We start from the raw sequence: 15,764 nt of genomic DNA, 5'->3' as shown, positions 1-15,764 counted from the left end.
TACTATTTTTAGTTAATTACATTTGTTTGTAATGCTATATTTTGCTTTACTCTGTATTTAAAATTAAATTTTAGAGTTAAACATAAATTTTTATGTTCAAATAACCAACTTACAAAGTATACATTTCAACACACTTACAAAGCATTAAAATATATATAGGCCCTTTATGCAAATGGATCCCCATTTTTTTTTTAAATAGGGATTAGGTGTAGGGCCCCACTCCACATCGAACGTTAATGATCTGAACCGTCTATTTCGTAAGTCTCAATTCATAGATCATCGTTACAAAAATTCAATTCGAAATTATTTGCCTATTTAATTATCAAGATAAATTTTCATTGTTTCTTATATAAAAAAGTATTCGTTATTTTTTTTAACCCAATTAGATGTCTTAAATATTTCCGATTTAGCTAATATTTTGTAAGAATGATCTATGAGGTGCAACTTGGAAAATAGACGATTCGGATTGTTAAAGTTTGATGTGATATAAATCCCATAACTAATCCTATTTTTATATATTAAAAAAAAATAAGAATCCCTTTTTTTAAAGGCTTCTTATACGTGTGTGTGTGTGTGTGTTTGTAAATAGTAATCGTTCTTGCTTTTATCCTTGCCAAACCGATGAACTTGCACAAAATCAATCACTTTTTAAAAGGCAATTCACATGGTATTGCCCTTGTCTTGCCTCGCCCTCCAACGGGTACCCTTCAAAAGGCAATTTACTTGCCACTTCTCACTGGCTAGTAATAGAAGTATCACTATCTTGGCATTCAGTACGGAAACGACATCGTCCATGACGTCGACATACAACCATTTAGTATCCAATTGCAGCTATTTGGTGCCCACCCTGACCTTGCAGCAGTACAAAACTCCTCACCACATCCAAGTGAAAACGCCCCGGTCTCCCACATTTTAATGCAATTCAAATCCCACCCCGACATTGCACCTGATGGACACTGACACTCTCCTCCATCCTCACCGTCCGCCAATTGACACTCTCGTCCTTACCACAGATTTTTTCTCATTGTTGGCCACCGCAGCAACATCAAAAGCCGGAAATGCTATATCCCGTGTCATCAAACCAACAGATAATAACTACGTAACAATCATTTATTAAAGGAGTGGTATATTTTTTTACACGTGATAACTTTCTATTGGACGGTATTGGCACAAAGATTAAATATTAGTTGCCTTAGAGAATCAATCCCTCTTCATCTACGATAACTTTTTGTGATACGAGTATATCACCATCTTGATATCTGTGCTCATGATACAATATCACGTGAAATAAAATTTATATATACATTGAGTTGTTGATATGTGGTACTACAATGTAGATATACATGTGTCCATCTGATGTCTATGTGCATGATACAATATCATGCGAAATGAAATTTATACATACATTAAGTTCTTAATGCGTGGTACTACAATCAATGTAGATATACATGTGTTATGAAAGTCCTTAATTTTTCAACGTACAGAAAAAGCTATAACTGATTGTATTATTTCTCTTAAATCTAAAATATTTAAAATGCTGAGGAGATTCTTTGAAAAGTGAGACTATTCGTGAATTAGCATAATACTTTATAATATTGACACAGGAACACGAAAATTGATGTTAAACTATAAAATGACACAGAGTCGTCTTTCTTTTATACCCCCGAAATCAGAAACACACGAAATGAAATGATGATGGTGTTCTTAATAGACAGAAATATTTCTACCGTCAGCTAGTTACCGTTTAAAAGGCAACCGTATTTCAAAACCTTTCTCACTGTCTGGGAAGCAGACAAGTTTCAATTTTTTCTTGTGGGCTTTTACTGTAACCTTGCCCAATATTCCTCTTGTGTGAGTAGTGACGACGGTGAAGGTGAATTGTTAAATTTGTAACTTGGTAGTTGCCTCGGTAAATTACAGTCCACAAATTCCCAGAGAAATTCGTTTTCTAACGAGTCCATTTCTTACTGTTACCGCCATGCATTTCTTTTAAGTATTTTAATGGCGGAATGGATCTGAACTTTCATTTGTAAATTCTGCAGTCACAAAATTCCATGCCTAAAAGGTATATTATTCTCAGAGTCATAGGAGTATAGGACCCAGTTGCACCTAAATTCTCAGCTGGGACGTTTCACAAATAGGTTATCTGCCCTAAAAATTTGACCTTTCAGGTTAATTGGGGTTTAAACTTTTAATCTTTAGAGGTTAGTAGGCATTTTTGGATAAATCCCAGATGGGCCCCTGGTCCCTTGCTACAGTTTTGGAAGTTTCAGATATTTTTTTTCTTCTGGGTTTTTGCTTCTCAGTGTAATTAATTTTGGTTTCATGTAGTTGTTTTTGTCTATTTGCATTGTAGCTACTTCTTAGTGGGTAGGAAGATTATTAGTAGGTGTCTGCATCTCATGTGCTCTAAGCATGTTACTGAAAAAATCTATGTATTTTTGTATGGTTATCTGTCAAGCTGCATAATTCATAGTAGTTTTTGTTTTTCTGGGGTGAGATATTTGGACTGGTTTTTGCATCCCAGATCTGTTTTAGTATTAAGTTAGACAAGTTAATTAAGAAAGATAGAATCTTTAATCTTATTGGTTTTGCTTAGAATCTGCTCTGTGCAATTGCAGACTGCAAAATAGTAGTTTTTTTTTGCAACTTGGTTGAGTGGATACTGTGGGATGGTGTTCTAGTTTAGAGAGAGAGAGAGAGAGAGAGAGAGATTTGTGAATTTTGAGGAAAATGAGATCCATAGAGGATAAGGAGATTTCTGGAGGGACTGGTATAAATTTTGAGTTTCAGAAAGCAAATGGAGGTAGCAGGACACCCCATCACAGAACAGCCTTGGGAAAACCAACACCTTCCAAATGGGATGATGCACAAAAATGGTTGGTGGGATTGTCCAGAGGAGCAGAAAAAAACAAACCCAGAAGCTCAAATGCTGATGACTTGAGACTCATAGCTCCTGTACCACAGAAGGAGCAGGACTATTCAGATGGAGAAGAAGAACATCACCAACAAGAAGAAAATGGCTGTCCTAGGTCAGCTATGGCGAATCAGTACGATGTGGAGACGAAGAAAGTGGATTGTGATGATTCAATGTGGAGAAGCAGCAACAAATCTACGGAGAACTCGACAGCGACTATGAGATCTATATGTTTGAGGGACATGGGGACAGAAATGACCCCTACTGCAAGCCAGGAACCTTCAAGAACTACCACCCCTATTCGAGCAACTACTCCAGCCGCACGCAGCCCTATATCTTCGGGGTCATCTACCCCGGTGAGGCCGTGCCAGCATGGGAGGGAGGGTGCTCATCAGGGGTATCAAGTATCAACTGATGGGGGAAGAAGTAGTCATGATCAGACCAGTTCTTGTGGGAGAGGGAGCGGCGCAGCGAAACATTATGCAGAAGAATCAAATGCTTGCAAGAATTTGTTTGAGAATCCGAGTTCAGATCAAGGTACGAAACCGAGTCCCCTGGAAACAAACGCAATGGCTTGGGATGAAGCAGAACGTGCCAAATATATGGCAAGGTGAGTTACTGACATTCTGATTTGTTTTTGCTGGTTAATTACAACCAGTTGCAATTAATTTGAGTATTTTCTACTCAAATGTTGGGACTTATTGGGGCAATTGTTTATTGGATTTGTAGGTATAAACGTGAAGAGTTGAGAATACAAGCCTGGGAAAACCATGAGAAGAGGAAAGCCGAGATGGAAATGCAAAAAATGGAGGTATATAACTCGTTCTTGAGATTCCGTTCGGATTTTCAGTTTCTTCTAGGAAATTTTTTGTTTGTTCTACTTGTCTGCGTTACATGTTTGTTGATACCTAATACTAGTCGCCGGAAAAGTTCAAGTTTCTCTCCTTCGTCCAGAAAGAACTAGCATCAACTCACTTTTCTTTTCATGAAAAAGATAAATGCAGATCCAAATCAGTGACATTGGTTTCACATTTGCTAAGTTATTTTCCATCATTACAACGAAAAACTACCCTTAGCGTGAACCCCTTTTCCCCCACTCGCTTCGTTGATGAATCAAAGCTCCAGTGTGATCAACATCTTCTTCAAGTACTACAACATTAATGGAAAATTGTATCAATAACTTGAGAGCGAGCTCAATGGTTTTGATGACCGCCATTATTCGGCTTTTCCACTTCCCAATAGTATTAATCATAGGCCATAAGAAACACACTCAACTATGTACCAATTCCTACTGAAATGCAGCTTTCTGACTCATTATTTTTTGTTTGGTACCAGGTGAAAGCGGAGAGAATGAAAACTCGGGGCCAAGAAAAGTTAACGAATAAACTCGCAGCAACCAGAAGAATAGCTGAAGAAAAGAGGGCAAATGCAGAGGCCAAACTCAATGAAAATGCTTTGAGGACTTCAGAAAAGGCAGATTACATAAGGAGGACTGGTCATTTGCCCTCTACTTTCTCTTTCAAGCTGCCTTCTCTTTGCTGGTAGCGATAGCTTATAGTACACGTACCGTTCCTCTTTCAGTTTTTTCTTTACTGCCACTTGTTGAATATGTAATTTGAACGCTGTGGAATTTTATCGTATTTATTTATTTTTCCTAAAATAATTTGGGACTCCCCAATTCACCGATATCATTTTTTTTCTACAATAATTTTATATTTTGGCATGCAACCTTATGTTGCACAAAGTAAAAATTAAATAATTTGTAGGGTAAAGTACAAAAAACTACCTCAACTATTGGGGTCATGACAGTTTCATACCTCATTTTTTTAAATTGACAATGTCATACCGCATCTTATGAATTTGTGACAATGTCATACCTCCGTCAATTTTTCTGTTAAGTATGTGGCAAGAGACAGGGATTACTCACTAATCCAGCTGGATTAAAAAATAATTAAATATATTTTTAATAATTAAATATTAAAAAATTAAGAATAAAAAAACAAAACAAAATAATTTCCTAGGGGTGCGGCATCCCCTTTCCTTCACCTACACCAATTTCAATTTTTTTTGTTCTTCTCTCTCCTCCTTTTTCTTCTTCATCTTCTTCTTCTTCTTTTCCTGGGCCGAAACTGGATTTGTCACTTTTTTTTTCCTCATTCTTCTTCTTCTTCTTGAGCCGAAACTAGGTATGAATTTTTTTTGTTCTTTTTGCTTTTTGTTTTGTTTTTTTTTTTTTTTTGTTTCTGGGTTGCAGGTAGAGGGAAAAGGGGACGAAGATGAAGATGGGGAGGAGACAGAGAGGGTTCTTCTTCTTCTTCTTGGGCTGAAACTGGGTTCGATTTTTTTTTTTTTTTTTTTTTTTTTGGTTTCTAGGTTGCAGGTAGAGGGAAAAGGGGAAGAAGATGAAGATGGGGGAGGAGAGATGAGTGCGTGTTGGGTTGGGGGGGGGGACGAATTGGGTTGGGTTGGGTTTTTTTTTTTTTTTTTTTTTTTTTCTTTTCTCCTTCTTCTTCTTCTTCTTCCGCAGGAGGGGATGTTTTAATTTTTTCTTCTTCTTCTTCCTTCTTATGGGTTGCAGTTTGGGTTTTTTTTTTTTTTCCTCCTCCTCCTCTTCTTCCTCTTCGCCTCCTTCTTCTTCTTCCGCGAGCGGGGCGGGAGGGGGGGTTGAGTTGATGGGTTTTCTTCTTCCTCTTCCTCCTTCTCCTTCTTCTTCTCATTCTTCCTCCTTCTCCTCCTTCTTCTTCTTCTTTTTCTTCTTCCTTCTTCTGGATTTTTTTTTTTTTTTCTGGGTTGCAGTTTCCATTTTTTTTCCTCCTCTTCTTCCTCCTTTTCTTCTTCTTTGGTTCTTCCTCCTCCTTTTGGGGGGGGGGGGGGGGGTGCGGGCGTGGGTTGGGTTAGGTTTTCAAATAATTTTTTTTTTCCTCCTCCTCTTCCTCCTCCTTCTTCTTCTTCTTCGGTTCTTCCTCCTTCTCCTGGGGGGCGGGGCGGGGAGGGGGGGGGTTTGGGTTTTCAAATTTTTTTTTTTTTTTTTTTTTTTTTTTTTTTTTGTGTTAAAGATTAAGCAAGAAGAAGATGAAGATGGGGAAGAGAGAGAGGGGGAGGGAAGGGACGACTAAGGTTATCTTTTTTTTTATTATTTATTTTTTACTTTTATTTATTATTTTAATATTTAAAAAATATTAAATATTTTTTTTAGTTTTTAATAATATTTTAATAGAAAGTGGTCTCCGTCTTTTGGCACGTCAGCACTTAACAGAAAAACTAACAAAAAAATTGATGGAGGTATGACATTGTCACAAATTCGTAAGATGCCGTATGACATTGTCAATTTTAAAAGATGAGGTATGAAACTGTCATGACCCCAATAGTTGATGTAGTTTTTTGTACTTTACCCTAATTTGTATGTCAATGGGGATGTCTGTATGTTTGGTATGGAGGAAAAGCATGTAACTTGCTCTCATCAAATCAGTCTCGTGCGTTTAATGACATGATTACTAATCCGTAATCGTGCTAAATTTTTTTTTAAGTGAAACATAACATAGATGACGTGGTTTTGATTTGTGTCAGTTAAAAAATATTGATTAAAGGTCTGTTTATTTCATTTGTCTTAAGCTAGTATAGGGGTCAAATGAAATTTCAAAGTGGAGATTATGTAAGTTATTGGGGTCAATAGCAGCCAATGCCTCCACATTGCCCTTGCCACAGTTACATAATCACATGAACAAGAGAGAGAGATATTGGAAGTCCATGATAAGGAAAACTAATAAAAATGGCTTGAAAACTTTGAGTTTTAACGATAAGGACAAAATAAAGGGTAAAGTGAATAGTACCATGATTGACTTTTTAGTGTAAAAATACGGTTTTTCGTTAAAATGAACAGTACCATGGGTTTTTCGTTAAAACTCTCTATTTCTAATAACGAGAGAGACATGAAAAGGCGATAGTGAAATGGTTGCAACAAATTTTTTTTATTATAAATAAAATATATTGATGAGAAAAAGATAATACAAGAAGCAAAGAGCTACTGTAAAAAAAAAAAAAAAAAAGGCAACAAAGATTTGTAGACACAAGAAAAACAGACAGCAAAACCAAAAACGCTGCATCAAAGCAGCAACAACAAGCACTATCTATTCATAGGAATATTCCATTTCCATAAAATAGATTCATTAGCAGCGAAATGAGCCATTTTCAAAAAACTCAACCGAAATCTAATAATGAACTTAATTGAGTTGAGAACCATCACATCGTATTGACATGAGTTCTTGAATCCACAGTTATTCCACTCTTCCAAACTTAAGACACAATACTTCAAGTACATATGTATTGTAGTGAAATCTTAAAATTTTGCCCCAAATAGAAAATCTTTTGATAGGGCAAAATGTTTGATAGTGAAGGTTCATGACAGCCCCCACTCCACCCCCAGCCCCAGAAAAAATGGAAATTGAGTCAACGGATATTTTGCCAACTGAATAAATAAATAAAAAACAAAAAACAAAATAAAAGCAGGAAAATAAAGTTTGCGAAGCCAAAAGGCCCATCCGACCTCAAAGCACCTGCGTACGCACTCCTTTCCCTCTCCTCGGTCTTCCGTCGAGGGCTTTCCTTTCGCTTTACAGTCGGCGCTCGCCGTCTCTCTCCTTGAAACAGTATCAATCAATTCCTTTCAAACCCGAATTCCCCCAGTTTTACCTATTTATCATTTTCTTTGCTTGTTCAATTTCTAGGGTTTCGTTTCGAAATCGAGTAATCTCCGTGGCTGCATAGCTCGAGAATTGAATAAGTAACTGGTATTGTTTTCTACTCTGTTGTTTGAATTTCGTATTGTTTTTGGATCCGAGTCCGTTGGGACTTAGGGTTGCGTATTCAATTTCTTCGAGTTTTGTGAATTTTCAATTCAAATATTGGGAACAAGTAGTTGGGCTAATTTTGTGGGGGTTTAGGGTTAGGGTTTTATAGCTAACTTGAATTGGGATAAGGGTTCCTTATTCCGTGGTGATTTAGAGCTTTGGATATAGAGATTTATGGCTGCTGGAAGACATGGGGACCATCGTGAAAATGAGTTCAGGGGTCGAGAGTCCAGTTTTGATTTTCCAAGGAGGGATTTTGCTACGGCCAAAGAGGACTATGAAAGGATTAGGAACGGAAATCCTGATGTTGAAATGGGTCAAGCTAGGGATTTGAGAGATAAAATTAGGGTTAGGCAGAAGGATATTAAGGAGGGGAATGTGGCTAATGGTGGGTATCGCTCCTCTTCAGGTAGGAATGATTCAAGCAATAGCAGTGGTTGGGTTGTGAGCCGTGGGCCCAAGCCTTGTGGGTTTTCGGTTAGGGCATTGGATAGGGAACCTGGTGAATTGTCGAGTGAGAGTGGGTCTGACGATGCTATTGAATCGGCAGTGCAGGTCAAAGAAAGTATGGTTTCAAAAGTGGTGGAGAATGGAACTCAGTCTCCGAAAGAGAAGAAAAGGAAGTTTTCGCCAATTGTCTGGGATAGAGATGACAAAGGAGTGAGTAATCCATCAAAAAGTAAGATCACCACGGCGGGTGCAGCAATTCCTCCACCACCATCATTGTCTAGGGTACATCATCAGTCTCCTAATGTTATTTCAGATAGCAGTGTACAAGTATCTTCAGCTAAAATTGATCAAGTCGAGAATTTACAATCTTCCTCACCAGTTAAGGCGCCAGTGGCGTCTGGGTATGTTAGTAATGGTGTCTCTGAGTCTCCACTAGGGATATCTTCACCAAATCAGCAATCGGGTGATGATCATGAAGCAGAGCAGCTAGAAGATGAAGAATATGTTCCCACCCGGGATATATCATCTTCAAGATGGGCAGCAGGAAACATATCACCTGGTGATGGAGGTGAAAGTTTAGAGAACCAGGAAATGCCTAAAAGGAGGAAGAAAACTCCTCTGGCAGGGTCAGTGGAAGATAGAGTACAGAATAATTCATTAAACTCAGAGTCGGGGGAGCTTAAGAGAGACGAGTCCGAACGAGCAAGAGCGCAGTCATCTGAATCTGATGAAACAGATGCCCGTATAAGATCTTCCAGTAGGGATGATTACCATGATAATGATTCAGAGAGGGATGACTATATGGATACTGACAAGGATCATGGTGATCATGATTCTAGTGTTAGTCAGTCAGACACAGATTCAGATGATGACAATAACTCTCGCGAGACAGCAGAACCTGCAGCTCCTCCACAAAGAAGCGTGAACATGCTTCAGGGTTGTAGAAGTGTTGACGAGTTTGAGAGACTAAACAAGATCGATGAAGGCACTTATGGTGTTGTATATAGAGCTATGGATAAGAAAACTAAAGAAATTGTGGCCTTGAAGAAGGTAAAGATGGAGAAGGAAAGAGAAGGTTTCCCATTGACTTCTCTTAGGGAAATAAACATTCTTCTTTCGCTTCATCACCCATCAATTGTTGATGTGAAGGAAGTGGTGGTGGGGAGTAACCTTGATAGTATTTTTATGGTGATGGAGTACATGGAACATGATCTTAAAGCACTCATGGAGACAAAGAAGCAGCCATTCAGTCAGAGTGAAGTTAAATGCCTTATGCTTCAGTTATTGGCAGGTGTGAAATATCTTCATGATAATTGGGTGCTTCATCGAGATTTGAAGACATCTAACTTGCTTATGAATAACCGGGGTGAGTTGAAAATATGTGACTTTGGGATGGCTCGTCAGTACGGGAGTCCTTTAAAACCATATACTCATTTGGTGGTTACACTTTGGTACAGGTGAGCTGCAACTGCCCATTGCTCTTTATTTTATTTTTAATTTCATCCTTTAGGTGTTTTATGCGTATCAGTTTAACCTATTAATTCATCTTTGATTTTTTTAATTGGTTGACGACTTCCACTTTGAATTTCAAGATTGACATATGGTTTCACGGGTTTTCATTGTTATTGGATTCAGTTCTTTTTATTCTCAAGTAATTTGACTGTACAATTAGCTTTGTATTCTTGGCATCTCTCTTTGTATTTCAAGGTTGATGCCATCTCAGCATATGTTAGTCATGATGGGTTTAATGTGATAAAGGCCATTGATATAGCTGTTCCTGTTTTCCACAATTGTCTTTGCTATGATTTGTTTTATTTGTTATGTGTGGGCTATTGTTTGCTTTTGCCTGGTGTGCATGTATATGTGTGTTTGTGTATGTTGTATGTAGATCGTAGATGCATACTTTTGTGTACCCTCAAAAGTTTTAGTCATTAATGCTATTTCAATGCAGGGCACCGGAACTTCTGTTGGGAGTGAAAGAATATTCAACAGCTATTGATATGTGGTCACTTGGTTGTATCATGGCTGAACTATTATCAAAGGAGCCACTTTTCAATGGGAAAACTGAATTTGATCAACTTGACAAGGTAAGTTAATTTTATTTGACGTGCTTGATGTTTGAGTACTTTCTTACTCATTCACATACTTGCGGATTTAGTTATTTTTATTCTTTAAGTTCGTAATCACTGCACTTCTCATAAAAATTTATAATCACTACAGATTTTTAGAATCCTTGGCACACCAAATGAGACAATCTGGCCCGGATATTCCAAGCTTCCTGGAGTGAAGGTCAACTTTGTCAAGCACCCGTAAGTATGAATATTTTTTGAAGTAATTCCCAAATTTTCATTATGACATCTTGATGTTCTTATTCTTGCCGCTGTTTTCCCAGGCTTCCAGCTTTGGGTGATTCTCATCTGGCTATCTGGCCTCCATTGGTGATGCTTTCAGTTCTAAGCTTTTCATTTATGAATTAACTTCTGACCTGTTTCTTTCAGGTATAATCTTTTGCGCAAGAAGTTCCCAGCTACGCCATTTACTGGATCTCCAGTACTTTCTGATGCTGGATTTAATTTGTTGAACAGGCTTCTAACTTATGATCCTGAAGAGGTAAGTCTGCTACCTAGACTTGCCTTATTTGGGTATGATTGGTATGGTTACTTATACATGTACTGTATTTTATACAGAGAATTACAGCTGGAGATGCTCTGAATCATGAGTGGTTTCGTGAAGTTCCTCTTCCTACAACGAAGGAGTTCATGCCTACCTTTCCTGCTCATCATGCTCAGGACAGGTATCTTGATCTATCTATTGCTACAAACAAGTCCCACATGTGGTATTACTTGGGACTTGATTTCCTACATTTAACAAAATTCATTTTGTAAATAGGCGCACGCGGAGAGTGTTGAAAAGTCCAGATCCTTTGGAAGAGCAACGTAGAAAGGAGTTGCAGCAAGGGCAAATAGGAACTGGTGGAGTATTTGGCTAGTAGAAATGAATCAGTGATCAGTGGCCTTGATATTGGACATGGCTGAGGTGAGAGACATGCTTCAAACGGAAGTTGCAAACATTATATGTCAGATGATCATTTGTGCTGTTTTTTAGCAGGCACTTCATGATTTGGTTGGAGAATGTATCTGTGACATTGCTTTCATGTTGAGGTTAACTTTGCCTTTCATCTTTGATCATCGTATAGGAATGCATCTGTGACGTTACTTTCATTGCCTTTTCTTTAGAAAAGAGAATCAATTGCAGCTGAAACTCGTGTATGTAACATATTTTTGTTGGTACATTGTAAACAGCTCTCTTTTGCTTTTCAATATTAGCACTGCCAGTTATATTGGAACATATTTAATATTCACGTTGTGTTTGCAAGAGGCGGTTGATGTGAAGTGGAGGGGCATTCTTTGCTTTTTCTTGATGAAGAGTTTGACAGTTACCGTATTATTTTTTAAGGTAATATGTTACTCTCTGATATCTGTGGAATGTTCTGGGGGATGAAGATTTTAAGCCATAAGGGTATTATTTAATTATAATATAGACAATATATTCGTTTAAAACATTTGTTGGATAGTGAACAAACATCTTTTCTGTTGCTTCTTGGAAGTTGAAGCCCTCAAAATACGTATTAAAAACAATGCTGTACATGACCGGTTACATGGTAATTTACCTTTCTAATATATGTGCACGAGAACTGTAACTTTATTCATTCTCTTTTTGCTTCTGTGCTGGGTAGGCATCGAGTTTTTCAGATATCAACTTTATTGCTTAGTGTAGTTCTTTTATTTTCAAATTTTCAGTGAGTTCGTACCAAATTGATTCTATTCTATGGGTACCCTGTGTTGGTGTAGTAGTTCATTCTTTATTTACCTCAGTGCCTTGTTAGTGTCATTTTTGGTATTTTGACCTCCATCAGTACCCGTGGACATGGAAAATGATTCACTTTGTCCAGTTATTCCCTTTTTTGCTTCTGGTGGTGAAGAATCAACATTTCACTAGTTCTAGATTTATTTATGACGTATATCTGCGCATGTCACTGCAGTATCAAAGCAAGCAAATTGAGGAGGTTTCCTGCACTTCCAAGAATTTATAGAACTTCATTTAGTTGTTCCTACGGGCAAACTAGAGGTACTATGCAAACCCTTGGTTTGTTTAGATTTTGGTGTTATCTTCTTCGGATCTTAATGGTTTTTTCTGTGGATAATTTTGACGGCATTTTAGTGTATGCCTTTTTTTGTTTGTTCCAGAAGTGTATTGAGAAATGCATTAGAAAGGAAAATGAAGAATAAAAATCAATTCTGGTTGCAATTCCTGGACAGTTCATAATCTAAATTTGACAATTTCAGGAGCATGTTGTGGCCGTTCAGCTTGCTTTTATGTTGTTCATATAATTGAATAAAATTCAACGCTGCTTAAAATCTGAATGCGCGGGTTAAGGTGGTCCGCTGATGTATAGGGATGACTAACTCGAAGCATATAGACTACGGTTTATATACATGGTTTAGAGGAAACTCTAGCTGATTTTCCGCCAATTGTGCTGTCTTGATTTTCTGTGTTTTCAATCCATATGTTTTTCTGATTATAAATAATTATCTACCTTGATTCATGCAAATTCCAAATACAGTGTTGGTCATTTGAAGATGTGAATATGTTTGCAAAATGACTAATCTGCACCTTAATATGTATTCTCAATTTTAACGACCTTCGTTGGCATATGGTGCAACTTTTGTAGTTTTGTATCGATGAATGGGTTTTCGGAATTTTAATCTCTTTAATGGATAAGAGGACACTCCTTGATATTCGGTTATTGTTGCTTATCTGTGTCGTAATTCCGTTATAGGCACGGCTGGAGTCGAATGGGTTGCTTGAAGATGGAATATAGTTGTCTCCTTCCCATAAACTTAACCAAATATTGTATGAGAAGAATCAGTAAGCCTAGGTGGAATGTAGACAAATACTTTGCCATATGCTTTTCTGCAGGTGGTGGCTGATTGAGGCTCGAGAGGCAGATTAAGGCGGTAGAGACATCGCATGCACATACAGGTAATTAGCTGATGAAGTTTATGCACAATCACAGCTAACGATCTGCCGTTGTGGGACTCGATTCTGTCTGCATTGTCGAAAATGTTAGTTTGCATTTGCGCACCGATTAGTCTGTAGTGTATTGATCTCGCTGTTTGCCTCGGTCCATTCCAAATATATATATATATTTTATTATTTAATTCATCGATATTTTTTACACTAAGGAATGGGGAATTCGGCATTCAATACAACAATGAAAAATGGTACCTTCCAGTCTACTTAAACCGTCGACCAAAATAAATAAATAAATAAATCATCTTAAACTCTTCTCCTATGTAGAAGGTATACAAAAAGGAAGCGTGAATTTGGCATTTGAAGTATACAGTTTACAACATACAAGTTTCTTCCTATTTCTCTCCGACCGCTGGACTTGTAGTCGGAAACAAGTCGTACGCTTCAAAGTACCACATCGTGAAGAGATGACGATGCAAACCAGAACAAATCAACGATTCTGGGCATGAACCCTGAACTTCTTTTTTCGCAGGTCGGTTTCTCAACGCCAATGTGGCCGGGAAAGAGTGGGAACGTATCAAGTCGAGGAGAAAACTAACGTCTTTCCAAGCACAAAGGTAATCAAAGATAGTTCGATGAAAAAGATCGTGTTGAGGAGGCCTCTGTCGACCGTCCATCCGAATATTGTGATCCCTCCGTGGTTGGTTTGCAAGTACAACACTGCATTGGAGAATAAAAACATGGATCGTGATCCGACACTTCAACAACCAACACAAGCAAACTAAGAGAATACAAAGAGATGTATTTCAGAAGCAATGAAAGCTGACCATACCAAAAGCTTGTCTCCTGTGGTACGAAGACATGTACGAAGCCAGCTGTGTGTTTCTAGGCATTTGAACATAATCCATCGACTCCAAATCACTGTCGGAGTAACTTATATGCAGCGAGTTTAATGCGTTGGCGGCCTCTGAGTTCACCGAGCCGTTTGAGCTTCTGTTGTTAGATGTATCGTTTGAACTGCATGTCATTAACGCGTGCCATCTACTGGCAACTGTCGCTATGCCTTGCGCTCTATGGGAAATTCTGGTTGCTGCGTGCAGGGAAAGGATAATGCCGACAACTTGAACAATCGTGGAGACCTGAAAATTTGGGAGAAAAAATAGGAAGGAATTATGAGCGGGAAGTTACTCTACCGACAATCGGATACACACAAAAAGCGTTGAACGTACTGCAAAATCGCCTCCATTTATGACACCGATTTCTCCACTGAATCCTGTGGTCTCGAATAGAGTCACAAACTGGCTTGCGGTGACAACTATGAACTGCAGTAGGAGGAAGATCCGGAACCTGTGGCTTATTTTACAGAGATGGTAGCGCAGACGGATATGCTCCTCCATAAACACCAGCACGTCAGATTCCCTCTCCAAGACCCTTCCGAAATCGTCGAAGTGGATAACTTGCAAATTGCAGACCAAGTGAAACAAAATGCTGGCTGTTAAGGTGATCGTACTCACATAAGCCCATGACAGAACCAAGGTTAACAGTACGCCAACCGACATCCCCCACCCCCATGAATCCTGATGGACATATATCATCCGAACGACCTCACGTAGAGTCTTCAAAAGAAAGCATGGGAGTGCCCACCGAACGAGCAAGCAGAATGAATCCTGTCAATGTCCCAAGAAAATTCGGATTACCACATTTTAAGTTCATATGTGGAAAATTCTAGTATGCTAGCATACAACTATATATGTGGCCGTTGAATCCTTGGCCGCACGTCCAAATGCTACATTCACCCGATGCATGCCATACACCGGAATATAGTAGAAATAACATGTCTATAACACAATAAATTCATCAAGTAAAACTTTTCAAGTTATACCTTAATTTGCTTGATATAATCGTTTCGAAACCGAACCATGTGACCGTTATAGCGATCAACAAACAGGAACCGCCGAATGCCATACTTGCGAATACTGTGAGAGATGCAGAGTACGGAGACCGCCGCCAGAACCGCCTGCGATCCCACGATAACGAGCTCGAACCCTTTAATCTGATACTTGTCACAGTCGGAGCAGTTGAACACCACAAGCACAACCACCGGAAGAGCCACACCGATGAGAACCAGAGCCGTCCAGGACAGAGCAAGGCTCAACCAAGAAGATTGGTTGAAGCCCAAGAGAGTGAGAAACGTTTCTAGCCATTGGAGGGTTTGGTCCAATTGCGTGTCTTTATATTCTTCTTCTCCTCCCAGGTGGTGGTTGTTGTGGTGGTTGTTATGGTGGTGGTTGTTATTGTTATTAGAATCGAGAAGAGGGGTAAGTTGGGAAGGTGGCTCCTCTGTTTTTACAAAAGGGTCCGCCATGGATGGATTAAGAGCTTAATTAGGGAGCTTAAAGTGAGATTATAGTGGGTTTAGAGATAAAACGGTGGCAACCCAGTTGAGATTTTGGTGCTTTAAGTAGGAAAGTTGGAATCTTTTTGCAAATTAATTTACAGGACCAGCCTGTCGTCGG

The 15,764-nt window shown here is 38.6% G+C and overlaps 3 protein-coding genes across 5 annotated transcripts; 2 read left to right on the top strand and 1 right to left on the bottom strand.

The window, feature by feature from the left end:
* The first annotated feature begins 1,868 nt into the window (after positions 1-1,868).
* On the top strand, positions 1,869-4,587 carry LOC137738344 (uncharacterized protein At3g61260-like). The gene is made up of 3 exons (XM_068477982.1): positions 1,869-3,527; positions 3,647-3,728; positions 4,253-4,587. Exons 1-3 carry the CDS (start codon positions 2,734-2,736, stop codon positions 4,460-4,462), a joined length of 1,086 nt encoding a protein of 361 aa, XP_068334083.1. The 5' UTR covers positions 1,869-2,733; the 3' UTR covers positions 4,463-4,587.
* Positions 4,588-7,428: 2,841 nt separating this feature from the next.
* LOC137737525 (cyclin-dependent kinase G-2-like) lies at positions 7,429-13,418 on the top strand. 3 transcript variants are annotated; one of them, XR_011068829.1, is made up of 8 exons: positions 7,429-9,671; positions 10,166-10,301; positions 10,435-10,523; positions 10,713-10,824; positions 10,902-11,008; positions 11,104-11,250; positions 12,257-12,342; positions 13,055-13,418. XR_011068829.1 is itself a non-coding variant. In XM_068477035.1 (6 exons), the coding sequence occupies exons 1-6, from the start codon at positions 7,939-7,941 to the stop codon at positions 11,201-11,203; spliced, it is 2,277 nt and encodes a 758-aa protein (XP_068333136.1). In that variant the 5' UTR covers positions 7,429-7,938; the 3' UTR covers positions 11,204-11,562. The 3 variants fall into 3 exon arrangements, 2 of the variants coding, with proteins under 2 accessions (XP_068333136.1, XP_068333137.1); XM_068477035.1 differs by lacking the exons at positions 12,257-12,342; positions 13,055-13,418 and having other exon boundaries at positions 11,104-11,562; XM_068477036.1 differs by lacking the exons at positions 11,104-11,250; positions 12,257-12,342; positions 13,055-13,418 and adding an exon at positions 10,607-10,620 and having other exon boundaries at positions 10,902-11,009.
* Positions 13,419-13,800: 382 nt separating this feature from the next.
* Positions 13,801-15,613, bottom strand: LOC137736264 (uncharacterized). Its single transcript, XM_068475564.1, has 4 exons — positions 15,131-15,613; positions 14,478-14,915; positions 14,081-14,387; positions 13,801-13,968 (listed from the first exon to the last, which is right to left on the bottom strand). The coding sequence occupies exons 1-4, from the start codon at positions 15,611-15,613 to the stop codon at positions 13,826-13,828; spliced, it is 1,371 nt and encodes a 456-aa protein (XP_068331665.1). The 3' UTR covers positions 13,801-13,825.
* Positions 15,614-15,764: the final 151 nt, after the last annotated feature.

This window comes from Pyrus communis, chromosome 6 (assembly GCF_963583255.1).
Source record: "Pyrus communis chromosome 6, drPyrComm1.1, whole genome shotgun sequence".
In the NCBI taxonomy this organism is placed as follows: domain Eukaryota; kingdom Viridiplantae; phylum Streptophyta; class Magnoliopsida; order Rosales; family Rosaceae; genus Pyrus; species Pyrus communis.
This window is presented reverse-complemented; position numbering and strand designations above follow the sequence as displayed.

What these genes read in the sequence shown, in the direction of transcription:
- LOC137738344 (XM_068477982.1), top strand. Translation starts at nt 2,734, where the DNA reads ATGAGATCCATAGAGGATAAGGAGATTTCTGGAGGGACTGGTATAAAT. An exon ending in CGTGCCAAATATATGGCAAG is followed by an intron (nt 3,528 to 3,646) that starts GTGAGTTACTGA and finishes TTGGATTTGTAG; the next exon opens with GTATAAACGTGAAGAGTTGA. An exon ending in TGGAAATGCAAAAAATGGAG is followed by an intron (nt 3,729 to 4,252) that starts GTATATAACTCG and finishes GTTTGGTACCAG; the next exon opens with GTGAAAGCGGAGAGAATGAA.
- LOC137737525 (XM_068477035.1), top strand. Translation starts at nt 7,939, where the DNA reads ATGGCTGCTGGAAGACATGGGGACCATCGTGAAAATGAGTTCAGGGGT. An exon ending in GTGGTTACACTTTGGTACAG is followed by an intron (nt 9,672 to 10,165) that starts GTGAGCTGCAAC and finishes ATTTCAATGCAG; the next exon opens with GGCACCGGAACTTCTGTTGG. An exon ending in GCTCATCATGCTCAGGACAG is followed by an intron (nt 11,009 to 11,103) that starts GTATCTTGATCT and finishes TTTTGTAAATAG; the next exon opens with GCGCACGCGGAGAGTGTTGA.
- LOC137736264 (XM_068475564.1), bottom strand. Translation starts at nt 15,613, where the DNA reads ATGGCGGACCCTTTTGTAAAAACAGAGGAGCCACCTTCCCAACTTACC. An exon ending in ATTATATCAAGCAAATTAAG is followed by an intron (nt 14,916 to 15,130) that starts GTATAACTTGAA and finishes GGACATTGACAG; the next exon opens with GATTCATTCTGCTTGCTCGT. An exon ending in TAAATGGAGGCGATTTTGCA is followed by an intron (nt 14,388 to 14,477) that starts GTACGTTCAACG and finishes CCAAATTTTCAG; the next exon opens with GTCTCCACGATTGTTCAAGT.